We start from the raw sequence: 14,037 nt of genomic DNA on the forward strand, positions 1-14,037 counted from the left end.
TATTGGCTCCACTGATGAACAAAACACATAAAAACTTTACAAAGAATCTATCATTCTTTAGAAGGTGAACCAGGAATCTGTATGGCACTTGGGTCCAGTACTTGCATAAAAATCAATTTGTGTTTCCCACGGCACAGGTCCTTGGAATTCTGACTGTACTGTCTGTGGTGTGGCAAATACCTAAACACTTTCATTTCTTGAAATTGTCCTCTTGTGGAGTGCCTTGATTTTTGTAATGTCTCTCCGCTTTCCATAGTACTTTCATACAGCTTCATTTTTTAGCTGAGTGCTCTGCTTGGATTTGGCAGTTGTATAATGGGAGGAATTAAAACTACCTTGCCCCATGGCTCTTGAAATAGCTTTCAAAAGTTAAATGCCAAAACTGGAGAAAACACTGGCCATATATCAGGTCAGTGTGAGAAAAAGAAAATCTATAATCTAAGCACAGACAAGTTTCTTGGAAAAATTCACAGAGCTTGAAATAAAAAACCACATCTGCAGAATTATTTGACCCTGTGGTCTTTTTGACACTGGGAGAAAAGGGGGGGGGGTGGATAGTAATCTGGGGTAAATGATGCTTCCAGTTAGACAGCAGCAAAAAAATAGGTAGACAATTTGGTTTTTTAACAAGTGATAGAGACAATAAGATATTGAGCACATGACAAGAATTCAGAAACATTTGCCCATGTTCTTTGGTAAGGTCATTTTATAAAGGCAACAGCTGTCTTTCCTTTTCCTATTATGTTGTGTTTTTCGTCTCTCTCCATCGCACACAAAGCTAGAGTCAGATGGAGACTTTTGTGGGAGGTGAAAGTCATGGTGGAAAGTGTGTGCCCACTGAGGCATCCAGCGTTGTATCGTAGATCACATTTTCTTTTTGCACAAAGGTGGCATAGGGCTCCACCTCATTCTCCTACAAGAAAAACATATCTCTTGAGAAGAAAATATGGCTCATCTTCCAAAGAGGTTTCTAAAGTGTTTCTACAAAGGAAAGGAAGTTTCTAAAACTTGTTTCTTTGTTACATTATATACACTTGAGACAATGAGCGTTTTCGCACTGACCTTACTCGGGAGCGACGTCCCTCTTCACCGCGCAGCGTCTGCACGGATTTCACACTAATTGCTCCGCAGAACCCGGAAGAGCCGCAAAGTCTGGCAGCTTTTGCGTCGCAAATGTAAACTGGTTTTTGGCCAGTTTACATTTGCAACGCAAAAGCCGCGGGACTTTGTGGCTCTTCCGGGTTCTGCGGAGCAATTAGTGCGAAATCCGCGCAGACGCTGCGCGGTGAAGAGGGACGTCGCTCCCGAGTAAGGTCAGTGTGAAAACGCCCAATGTTTTGACTTACCTCTGTTAAAAAGAACATGGAAGGTGAACTTTATATATGTGGTCTTTTTTGCAAAGTGAAACATACTGAGCATATTGGTGTCAAAAAGACTTAACATTATTACCATAAACCATTGATTGTTTTTTAATACAATATTCAGGCATATAAACATTGTCCAGTTAATTTAATTCCTTCATTTACACCTCCCCAATGTGGCCCCCAAATGGTTTATATTCTCCCTTTATTTTATCCTCACAACAACCCTGTGAGACAGGTTAGGCTAAGAGTCCGTGATAGGCTCAAAGTCAGCTAGTAAGCAGAGCACAGATTTGATCCTAGGTCTCCCAGATTCCAATGGAATCAAGCCTGATCCTGGTTTCTCCAACATTCTCATGTTGATGTATTGCACAAGGATCAAAGACTGAACACTTGCCTGTTCAGAAAATCTCTGATTACTCACAATTTGTTATGACATCTGAATTCAAGCATGCCAACAATGTGTCGGAATCCAGACATCACAGCAAACTGAACTTTGTTTCTTGCCCATAATTTAGGATTTAGATTCCTAGATTCAGGACAAAAGCAAACACCAATTTATCGATGCACCTAGTGTCAGACATCACAACAAGCTGGGATTTATTGAGGACTCCCTAAACCAGAGTTTGTTTGTGATATCCAAATACAGTCTATGATAGAACCTAGTTTTGTAAAAGATTACATATCAAACATTAATAGCATTTGAAAAACAGATAGTCACAACTATATCTCCAATCTAATCTCTTGAGATAACAAAGAGACATTGACAACAAATCTCCACCCTCTAAATGATATTTTCTGCTTCACTAATCATCTTCTCTTAATCCAGCAATGCTATGGTAATCTAGCACAGCTACTAGGCAGTAAAAGTAAGCAACACTTACATGGCATGGTAATATTGGCTAGGACACTGTGCATATGTGCAGTGTTAAAAAAATCTGTCCCAATTGAATATAAAGATTTTCACAGCTGAGTGCATTCCTTATTTATTTGTCTCACCTGGATGCTGGGTCTTGAAATTGTTTCTGGGCTTTTAGATGTATCAGCTTCCTTTTGCCTGATATAAAAGGAGAATATAATCAGATTGCATCTCTCCAGTCACATACCACCCCAAATCAGTTTGGATCAATTTATTATGTTTTCATATCAAAGCACTAAAAGTGACCCTTTTGATTTTCCAGCTTGAGCATATTATGCACTTGCTGTGACACAACAACTCGTAAGATTACCAAATTTCAATGCAAATATGAAAGGATTATTCATTCCCAGGGCAAAGTTCTCTTATTCCAGCGCTGGTGTTGGTGCTGCTCATCTTTCCCTCCCTTGAATGGCATAATGGGAGCCCCTCGCACTCCATCCTAAGGACCTTTTCCCCAAACCCAGAGGCAGAAGAGCACCAATGTACACTGCTCTTTCTCTGCTTGAAAATGATGGTCACCAGAGCAGCTGAACAACAACCAACTTACAAAAGGCCTTTGTCATACGTACTTTCCATAGAGGAGTCTGCCGAGATAGATAAAAAGCAAAATCAGAATAATTCCCAGGAGAACACTGAGGATGGAATACAGAAGTGGCATTTTAAAGTCCAGTTTTTCACCATTTCCACCTAAAGATTTGCAAGAAGTGCCAGAAATATTAATTAGCAGGGATCAAATGAATTTAATCCATTAAATCAATGCAGTTTAAGGTACAGGACAGATTTCAGCTGAATGCTAAGAGAAGCTTCATAACAGTAGGTTGAACTCATGGAACATCTCTGCTCACTAGGGCTGTAAGACTCCTGGTGGGACCTGGATATCTCCCAAAGTTACAACTGATCTCCAGATGACAGAGATAATCTCCCCTGCTTTGGAGCCTCTATAGCATTATTTCCTATTGATGTCCTTCCACTTCCCAAACCCTGCTTCCCCAGGCTTCACTCCTGGATTTTCAGGAATTTCCCAATCTAGAATTGTTCATTCAGATGCTTTTGCACAAATGTAACCATAAGAAAGTAACTACAAATAGTCCTTGAGCTAATTTAACTTGACCATATCCCATCTCATGTTTTCACTTGCACAGCACACAGCTCACAGTCTATTTCAGCAGTGTTCCTCCTGATAGTCATTACCTGAGGTCATCTCCTTTGATCAAATCATATTTCACCTCCAAATTAGACTGTCTTTTGATTTTTGTAACATCAGTGATAGGATATGAGTATGTGGACAGTGGCCTTGGCATTAAGTAAAATTTCTCATCTGCTATCGTCTGGCAGGATCTAACACATGATGAGGAGTTCAGCAATGGGACCAGTTACCTAAGGGTAGGCAATCTCCCTCACTGGACATCTTCAAGCAGAGGCTAAACAGCCATCTATTGGGATACTCTTGCATGGATTTTTCTGCACTGAGTAGGGCACTGGATGTGATGGCCTCTAAGATCTCTTCCATCCTAGCACTCTAGATGCTAACACACCCAAATCACTGGCCTTCATTGCCTGATTCACTTCATAGCATCTGCAAGGGGTAGCTGTGACACGTATATCTCAAGCACGCATGTCAGGCTCAAATCAATGAGCTACCCATGTTCAGTCACCTTGGAAACCATCAAGCTCTATCATTTAGCCACTATCAAGGCTTCTCTCCACAGTATAGTGTTTTTCTTATATAGCATGAAACTCCCCTATACTTAATTAGACCATCAGTCCATCAAGGTTAGTATTGTCTACTCAGACTGGCAGCAGCTCTTCAGGGTCTCACTGGCAGAGGTGTTTCAGATCACCTGCTACCTAATCCTTTAACTGGAGATGCTAAAGATTGAACTGGGGACTTTCTGCATGCCAAGCAGATGTTCTAAAACTGAACCATACATTCTTCCAAAGCGCTTTGGGAATAATATTTTTTATGAAAGAATAATGTGGAGAGCATCAATAAAACTTCATAAACAGAACCTGATAACCATCCAGCATCCTAGTTGGGGTTCTTAAACAAATCAATATGAACATCCAGTACTAACCTAAGGATTTGCATGGAGATTCATTATGAGAATCATCCCAGAAAAAAACATTACAATGGAGTACCAATGAGGAAAAAGGGGTGGAGCTGTGGCTCAGTCATAGAACATCTGCTTTGCATGCAGAAGGTTCCAGGTTCAATCCCCAGCATCCCCAGTTTTAAGGACCAGATAGTAGGTGATGTGAAAGACCTTCACCTGAGACCTTAGTGAGATGCTGCCAGTCTGAGTAGATGATACTGACCTTAAAGAATCAATGGCTTGATTCCATATAAGGCAGATTCATGTGTGTGTTCAAATACCTATATCAGTCAAGGAGATTTCCTTCTTTTTAAGAAATATAGGCCAAAAATAAAATGGCTACCACACAATTGAAGAACCCCAGAACATATTACCTGTAGAATGAAACAGTGTATTCATTTCTTTGGAAAATTTATCAACTTCCTGCACACATAAGTTGCTAAGGAAGCTCACAACATAAATTAATACTTACACTCAACAATTAAAACGAATAGAATAATCAAATACCAAAGAATGCAGCCACTGATACTATGACTATGAAGAGAATGATGCAGCATAACTAAAACAATTAGAATTAGACCATCTGGGAATCAACTAATAACAAAGTAATAACATAACAAAGTTTGAGTCCAGCGACACCTTTAAGACCAACAAAGTTTTATTCAAGGTATAAGCTTTTGTGTGCACACAGATATAATTAAAGTATGTGTGCACATGAAAATCAATACCTTGAATCAAACTTTGCTGGTCTTAAAGGTGCCACCAGACTCAACCTTTGTTTTGCAGCTCAGACCAACATGGCTGCCCACTTGAAAATAATAACAAGGCAGTGAAAGATAAATAGTCATGTGGGCAGGTAAAAAGTCTGGATTTGCATCACCCATATATTTCTAACACTTAGGAGTTACCATTTAAACTAAAAATGATGAACACCGATATAAAACAAATATGTTAAAAATAGGAAGAAACTGAAACATGAATAAAGAACCTAAAAATAAAGGCAAATAAGTAGCGAGGATATAATGAAGAGAAGATGAAGCAGCAGGAAATGAAAGAAATAATCAAGATTTAAACAAAAAAGAAAGACTTCAGCTGACCTGAGGAGGCATTGAAGTAAAATGGAAGAAAGAGTCATGTACAAATTGAAGGCTGTTCTGAGAACTCTCAAGAGAGAATTCCACAAAGGGGTATTACAACCAAACATAAAGATAAGATCCATAATGTTACCTGATTGGAGACTTAAGACACGGGAACTGTTCCAAGCTGGATGGGAAATGTGGCAAGTTAAGTTATTCTCTTCAGCGCTAGAGATATTATATGTGCTTATGACAGTCTCTGTGCCATTAGGAAAAGTTTCACTCACAATGCTAAAATTCTGTTTCAGGCCCCATGAGATCTGTGCTGCTGGCTTTCCTGCGGCTGCCACACAAACAGCAGTTCCATTGGAGCCATAGGTCAGGAGCACCTGAGGAGGCACTGAAATAAAATGGCGGAAAGAGTCAGCTCAATTTACCAAGTGTGGTAGAATGTTCAAGGAAAGCATAGCTGGGTAGAGATAAAAGGGATACAGTCATGTTCTGTTTATAACTACGCTGAGAAAATGAAAAGGGTTTTGAACAGAAGTGCTGCTTGCCTTATGAGTAATGCCATTTCCATAGCAAACACATTTCCATTCTTACCAACATTCTGAAAATGCAGAACATGTAGTTTCAAGCACTGAGTCATCCATGATCCCTTGAACAACAGAACTCACTAGGTTAAGTGTTTAAACACATTCATTCAGAAAGCACGGTGGCTGTCTATGCCACTCCACACAACAATTTCTAGCTGCGCTGTGGTTTCTACAAGCCCTGTTTGACAAGAGGAAAGGAATGCCTGTGGATGGAAGAGTATAGGGCTGGTTCCAATCCTAGTAATACCCTGCATACACCTGCTTCCTTTGCAAGGACTCTCGAGAATCATAGAGCTGGAAGGGACCTCCAGGGTCACCTAGTTTAGCTCCCTGAACAATGCAGGAAATTAACAAATACCTCCCCCCCACGCACCCTTGTGATCCCTGTTCCATGCCGAGAAGATAGGGGGAGGATCCCTTTAGGATCCCTGGTCAAACTGGCTTGGAGAAAAATTGCTGCCTGACCCCAAAGTGGCAATCAGCATTTCCCTGGGCATGTTAGAAAGGGCCATGAGAACTAGGCACTGATGCAACCCTTCTGCCCTCCCTCTCATGACCTGCCTAAGTTCACAGAATCTGCATTGCTGTCAGATGATCATCTTGCCTATGTTTAAAAACCTCCAAAGAAGGAGAGCCCACTACCTCCTTAGGAAGCCTGTTCCACTGAGGAACCACTCTGCCAGGAAGTTCTTCCTAATGTTTAGCCAAAAACATTTGATTTAATTTCATCCTGTGGGTTCTGGTCTGACCTTCTGGGGTAACAGAAATCAACTCCACACCATCCTCTAGATGACAGCCTTTCAAATACTTGAGGTGGTGATCATATCACATTTCAGTCATCTCTCTCCATGCTTAACAAACCCAGCTCCTTCAACCCTTCCTTATAGACTTGGTCTCCAGACCCCTCCCCATCTGGGTTGTCCTCTGGACACATTCCAGTTTGTCAATATCCTTCTTAAATTGTAGTGCCCAGAACTGAACACAATATTCTAGGTGATGTCTAACCAGAGCAGAGTAAAGTGATACCATCACTTCACATGATCTGGGCACTATATATCTGTTGACAGTACTTAAGTTCTGTAAAAAAAATTGTCAGGTGAGGGAAAACTTTCATCCACAGAAGATACCTTCTTGTTGTGCCATCTTCTTCTTGTGCCAGTGAATAGCACTGTGTCAAGCATGGTTATTTCTGTAACATGTTTTTCTTATAGAGAAAGAGCAGGTCACCAGCTCTCCTCTGCTCCCCTCTTATTTACAACTATTGGGCAAGTAATAAATCCATCTGGCCCAAGGATGTTTATACTATAGCCTGGCTGATATTTCTTTCAAGTCGCCTCTCCCACAGGTTCACACAGACAACTCTTATCTTCTACCAGAATAGTGTGAGAATGGTTGACGTTTCCAATAGCCTAAATTCCTTAGTAATAAAACAGATAGTGGTTTAGCAACCTTTGAACCCATGACTCAAGCATGCATCTGTATGGTAACCTTTGATGATATCCTATATAGCAACTGTGTAACTGTGTGTACGTCATTAATCCCAAGGCTTGTGCCCTTGGTACAGTTCCTGAGTTTCTAACAATAAAACAGCTTTGATTTAAAACAAAAGACTGCTTATTGAGAAATATCAGCGCTTGACATTTTGGGAGTAATCTCACTTGGGGATGTAACTGAATTGGAAACTTTCTACCCCAATAGCGGAGAGAGCTCCAGATAACGGAGAAGCTTCTGAAAATCCAGAACGACTGATTGGTGAGGATCAAGGACTCGACACAGCCCCGAGACAACCTCCGTGGCACGTACTCGATGCCAGGAGGCCGGCAGGGCAAGGGTCTCCACTGCACATACAGTGACTATTCATAACCCCAATGGATTGGGGCCCCAAAAGGTCCACTAGCCTAATAGATGAAGCACCCGCTCGGAGAGAGGCGATCTTAGCGCTGCCCCCCCCCCCACGCACATGAGTGGGAGATGACAGCGACCAAGGCACTTCGGAGGCAAGTGGAGGAGTTGGTCAGGAAGAACAAGGCCCCGATCTGTTCCCAGACGAGGAAGAGGAGGAAGAACAAAACCCCGACAACTAAATAGAATAGTGTGAGAATGGTTGACGTTTCCAATTGCCTAAATTCCTTAGTAATAAAACAGATAGTGGTTTAGCAACCTTTGAACTCGTGACTCAAGCATGCATCTGTATGGTAACCTTTAATGATATCCTATATAGCAACTGTGTAACCGTGTGTACGTCATTATTCCCAAGGCTTGTGTCCTTGGTACAGCTCCTGAGTTTCTAACAATAAAACAGCTTTGATTTAAAACAAAAGATTGCTTATTGAGAAATATCGGCACTTGACACACTGCTGAACAACTCTTTTTGGTGTCATTATTTGAAAGCAATTCCGAGAAACAGCATAAACCCCCCAGCATGGATATATTCTTTTAGTCAAACAATATGCAGTTCTAGTGGGCATAATTTGGAGGAAGGGGGATAGAAAATTCTCCCTGTTGCATACTGCTTAAAGGGGGATGCTATGATATATACTGTGAATTTTGAAGGTATTTTGTAAGAAAATTTCGATGACCTAACTAAGTTTTCTCTACTCTCTGAAGTGCTTCATTATGAAACTAGTATTTCTTTTACTGCATACTGAAAAGTATTCTTTCTTCCCTGACTTTCTTCTCTTTCTGTCTGCTCTGATATTTATCTACAATTGATCCCAACTGTTTCTTTTGTTCCTCCCCGGCTTTATGCAATCTTCCAGACTTCTCATTGAGCTATGCTTATCCCTTCTCTGTCCTGGATGACAGACAGACATCATTAATCTAGATAAGATTTGAAGAACAATTATCATTAAATCCTCCTGAAGCTAAACTTTCTTGAGTCAAATTCTCTTCAGCTTTACTCTATAATATTCATTTCTACTGTGTCCCCTCTCACTACTCAAAGCATTTTTCTTGACCACCATGGACTTATCTCCTCCACATTTTATATTACTACTTAGAATTCTTCTCCTGTATGCTGACTTTTGTTCTTCCAAGTCCTTTTGCCTTTATATTTCCTTTTAGGAAGCAGTCTCATACATAAAGCAACGGATGTTAGGCCTTTCTCCCATCAGGTCTTTCTCTTTCTCATTGAGAAAGCAAAGCAGAAACATCTGTAATGAGCTGCACTTTCACACATACAGAATAATGCACTTTCAATCAACTTTCAATGCACTTTGCATAGGGTTGCCAGGTCTGTGTTGAAAAACCTGGACCCTTTAGGGTGAATCTGGAAGAGGGTGGGGTTTGGGGAGGGAAGGGGCCTCTGCACGGTACAATGCCATAGAGTCCACCCTTCAAAGTAGCCATTTTTTTTCCAGGGGAGCTGATCTCTGACAGCTGGAGATCAGTTGTAAAAGAGGGAGATCATCAGGCTCACATGGAAGCTGGCAACCCTAACTTTGCAACTGGATTGTACTGTGTGAAATAGCAAAATCCACTTGCAAACGATCGTGAAAACGCATTGAAAGTGGATTGAAAGTGCATTCTTCAGCATGTACGAAGGTATTAGATGATGATTTGCAGGAAAAGAATAGCACAAGTGGTTGCTTACCTAACACAGTTAGAGCATACTCGTGGATGAAAGTGCCCTGATCGACTGAAGTGGAGCACTTATAAAATCCTTCGTTGAAAATCTGTACCGGTTTTATAAGAAGAGCATGTTCTTGATCGGGTCTAGAAAACCAGTTAATGTTCTTACTGCAGTTTGTATCAGATAGATTTTTGCTTCTCATGTAGGATAAATGACAATTTGTCCCATTTATCAATTTCACATTCCATACTGTTAGCAAGGTTATTTGCTTTTTCCAAGGATGCACCAGTGTGGCAGACATACCAACCACTGCAGATAAATTGGATTTTTCTGTGAGGAAGGATACAGAAAGAAAAATACCATTGGATGGTGTTAAAGCTGTAATTTGGCTTGAGCAGGAATTTGTGCCAAACTCCTAGTCCTGGACCCTTCTGTTTTAAGTGATCCCACAAAGGAAAAATGATCTAATGTCTTCAGGGCTGGGATGTGAAAGAGACAGTATGTGAAAACTGGAATTTAGTGCTTGCACTTATTAACCTATTTGCTTTGAAAATACAAAGGGAAAATTCATTTTTGGATTAATTTCTCTGAATCTATCATACAAGTTGTGATTTAAAATTCATTTCCATAGATGAGACATTGTAATTTTTTAATCTCCAGTTTATGTATATTAGCCATGGCCTTTACTTTGCCTGTTGATCAAGCCATTTTATATTAAAAAACAAAAGAAACCACATAGATGTAAAATAGTGTTATCACCCGTGCTACAGTATTAATAAATTTGAGAGAATAGTCAACATTACCTTCAGTCGACTGAGTGGCAGCCTTGGTCACTGTTATTGCTCTAGCAGGTCTGTTGACAAGATGCTGTACAGAGCTGTTTTGAATGGAGCCTGTTGCTGGGAATGACCCTAAAAAGAGTCATGATACAGCACCCATAAAATCTCATTCACTCTCATATTATAGAATATATATCTCATATTTTAGGTGCTTTTCTATTTCTTTTAATTTAAAGGTAGAAAAAAGTGATCAGGCAAGTCAGACACAAATTCATGTGCCTGATGGTTAGTTATTTAAATGTGTTAATGAGACATACTATGTTCAGCAGAAGATCCCAACCCCAAACCATTTCCCACAGCCATTTCTCTTCTAGAAACTGTAGTGTGTCTTTAGCATCACATTACTTTGATAGGAATTATTAGATGTGCATATTATTAATGAAAGGGGAACCAGACTTTCATGGCCTATGACAATTTTGTTTTTTAAAAAACTTACACAGGCAGACTATAAATAGCCAAATAATGAATAATAAATATATATGGGAGGGACTGTGGCTCAGTGGTAGAGCATCTGCTAGGTAAGCAGAAGGTCCCAGGTTCAATCCCTGGCATCTCCAACTAAAAGGGGTCCAGGCAAATAGGCATGGAAAACCTCAGCTTGAGACCCTGAAGAGCCGTTGCCAGTCTGAATAGATAATACTGACTTTGATGGACTAAGGGTCTGATTCAGTATAAGGCAGCTTTATATGTTCATATCTGGGATGTATTCATAACTCCAAGCCAAATTCCAAGGTATCTCAGTAAAATATTTCACCCCTCACCCACCCAAAATTGTGTGCACACAATCTTTTGGGTGGAGAAGAAGGGCTGCTGATAGCCACCATGGGTCCTCAGACAAAGATTCCACCTGGGCCACCCATATGACCTTGATCCAAAACAAATCACTTGGCTTGCTGTTACCATGACTCTAAAGTAATAACATAATCTCTTGTCTGTCCATCAGTTTTATTTATGTTACTTCTATTCCACTTTCCTCCCCAAAGGGAACGCAAAGTGACTTCACCATTATCCCCTCCTCCATTTTATCCTCACAACAACCCTGTGAGGTAGGACAGACTGAGAGTGTGCGACTGGCCCAAGATCACCCAACAAGCTTCCATTGTAGAATGGGGATTTGAACCTGGGTATCCCAGACTCTAATTCAACACCACTACACCATGTTGGCAGGGGTAACTCATCAGAGAATAAAGCTAGGAAATTCAAACTTGGCCAGCAGCTTCAGAGTGATTGTAGGAGTTCCAGGGCCAAAACTGACATGGGAAAATCCTGGCCCAGGTAAGACAAACCACCACCACTCTGTGGTATTTGCAATAAAAGCTATGGCTTGCCTCTACCTCTTGCAGCAGCCATTTTGGGGTGGTTCTCACCACCCCCTCTCAAAATTCCGAAGGTGACTGTAGGCTCAGAAAGGTTGAGGATCCCTGGTTTAGAGTATCAGACAAGGATTTGAGAGACTGAGATGTGAATTCCTGCTGTTCCCTGGAAGGTTACTGGGTAACCTTGAGCTAGTCACAAACTCTCAGCCTAACCTACCTAACAGGGTTGCTGTGAGGATAAAATGGAGGGGAGGAGAATGGTGTAAGCTGCTTTGGGTCCCCATTGAAGAGAAGGGTGGGGCATAAATGAAGTAAGTAAATAAGTAAGTAACTAAAAATAAATAAATAGAACAATCTCTAATTCGTTAGAAAAAACTAGAGACAGGCAAAGTCCCACCTGTTACAAAATTTGAGGCTTACAACATACATATATCACAGTGGGCCCAAATATGACAAGCAGATGGTGAACATCAGGCCAGTGCTGTTTCTTCTCATGATCCTTTGCAAAAGAGTACATCCTTCAACACAGCTAATACAGAAAGCCACAGAGATTACAAAAAAATGTCATCATATAACGCCAGGTAAAAGGTGCAACTTACCAACTGGGACCATGATCACTGTGACAGCAAGCAAAATTCTGTCACTCCAGGTCTTCATAACAAAATGAATGTCAGATTTCATGTCTCACACAATTCTCTCACTGCCACGTCCATTGTGTCATACATCTAGCCACTCTTTCCTTTTGTACAGTCCTCTCCTGTCCAGCTAGCATCTCACTTTTCCTTTTCACATCCCTAGCTTCCCGCAGCAAGTCTGTGTGTTCCTGACTGATTAGGTCCTTATGGCTGGGGAGGTTCCTCTTTCTGCCTTGTCACTGACTTAACAGGGCTTCCTGTGCTCACTGTCAAAAGTGAACCTTGCGGAAACAGCTCAAGACTCTTTGCTCATGATTTCTCTGTACAAAACTGATGTCTGGGTGTAGATAAGCTTCTCCTGTTGAATCTGAGAGGGGAAAATAATAAAATTTGTACATCAGCTCCAATCACCACTGAGAAGGCCACTTATTTCTAAAGCTTTCATTATCTGACACTTGTCTGAAATTTTACAGAAGAGATGAGTTGGAGCTGGAACGCTTTGTGTGTGCTTTCATTCCAGCTACTTCTCTATTATTCTCCTGAATTAAGGAACAGAACATAAATTATTCTCCTGAATTCAGGAACATAAATTAAATAATAAATAAAAGTACATTTTATATCTCCAGTGGTAGAAAAGAGTAAGAGTCCAGTAGCCCCTTAAAGATTAACAACATTTGTGGTAGGGTATGACAAAGCAACAATCATTTTTACCCCAACAAAATGAAGAGGTAAAGGTCCAGTTGGGAGGGAAGGCAGCATGGTAGCCCACGGAAGCCAAGAAGGATTAGTACTTGGATGGGGGACCACCAACGAAGACTCTGTAGAAGAAGGCATTGGAAAACCACCTCTGCTTCTTGCTTGCCTTGAAAGCCCATTGCTGGAGTCACCATAAGACAGCTGCTACTTGATAGCATTTACGGTATGTACATAAAGGTCCAGTTCTTCCCAGACTTGCTAACTTTATATAACATTTCTGTTCATAGCAAATTAACCTGAAGTTGGCTGATGTCAAACAGGACACAAAGTTGTCCAAAGAAGGATATAATGTGTGTGTGTGTGTGTGTGTATGGGTAGAAATATGCCCACAGCAAGAGCTTTGTTTACTGTTTTGACATAGCAATACACAGTGCTGAAGAGGCAAGCCATTGACCATCCACATACTCTCAACCTTCCCGGCTCTTCACATAAAAGCTCCTGGTATTAGCACATTTGAGCCTCCATGTTCAGATGCTGGGCTATGGCATTCAAGTATTTGGCTGACCAATACTAGAAACAGAACACTACACAAATGCAGATAGGTGACTTGCAAAGAAGACCACAGTCTGAGTTCATAGCAAACATACGAACAGAGTTCCAAACATTTCTACATCAATTTATTTCCCCAGAATATTCAAATCCTACCCAAATCAATCCCAGCCTACATCAGCTCCCTATCCATTCTTGCTTCCGATGCCTTAATGTGTTAGGGTGCAAAGCGTTATCCTGAACAGAGCTATACCTTTCTTCCATGGATTTAGAAGGGTGTCACTCTCCTGAGGATTGTACTGTCAAAGAAAGGGTACACAGCTGCTGTCCAATCAGCAGTTGCCTGACAGTTCCACAGCAGTAGCCTTCATGAATCACAACCGTTT

At 40.9% G+C, this 14,037-nt stretch overlaps 1 protein-coding gene across 1 annotated transcript; it reads right to left on the reverse strand.

Annotated features, from left to right (window-relative positions):
- Positions 1-756: 756 nt before the first annotated feature.
- On the reverse strand, positions 757-12,779 carry LOC132568978 (cell surface glycoprotein CD200 receptor 1-B-like). Its single transcript, XM_060235163.1, has 7 exons — positions 12,371-12,779; positions 10,420-10,527; positions 9,638-9,946; positions 5,601-5,849; positions 2,850-2,967; positions 2,361-2,418; positions 757-913 (listed from the first exon to the last, which is right to left on the reverse strand). The coding sequence occupies exons 1-7, from the start codon at positions 12,450-12,452 to the stop codon at positions 815-817; spliced, it is 1,023 nt and encodes a 340-aa protein (XP_060091146.1). The 5' UTR covers positions 12,453-12,779; the 3' UTR covers positions 757-814.
- Positions 12,780-14,037: the final 1,258 nt, after the last annotated feature.

The sequence above is a fragment of the Heteronotia binoei genome, chromosome 3 (genome assembly GCF_032191835.1).
Source record: "Heteronotia binoei isolate CCM8104 ecotype False Entrance Well chromosome 3, APGP_CSIRO_Hbin_v1, whole genome shotgun sequence".
NCBI classification, from domain to species: Eukaryota; Metazoa; Chordata; class Lepidosauria; order Squamata; family Gekkonidae; genus Heteronotia; species Heteronotia binoei.

What these genes read in the sequence shown, in the direction of transcription:
- LOC132568978 (XM_060235163.1), bottom strand. Translation starts at nt 12,452, where the DNA reads ATGAAATCTGACATTCATTTTGTTATGAAGACCTGGAGTGACAGAATT. An exon ending in GTATGCTCTAACTGTGTTAG is followed by an intron (nt 5,850 to 9,637) that starts GTAAGCAACCAC and finishes ATTTTATTTCAG; the next exon opens with TGCCTCCTCAGGTGCTCCTG. An exon ending in GGCAGACTCCTCTATGGAAA is followed by an intron (nt 2,419 to 2,849) that starts GTACGTATGACA and finishes CTTTTATATCAG; the next exon opens with GCAAAAGGAAGCTGATACAT.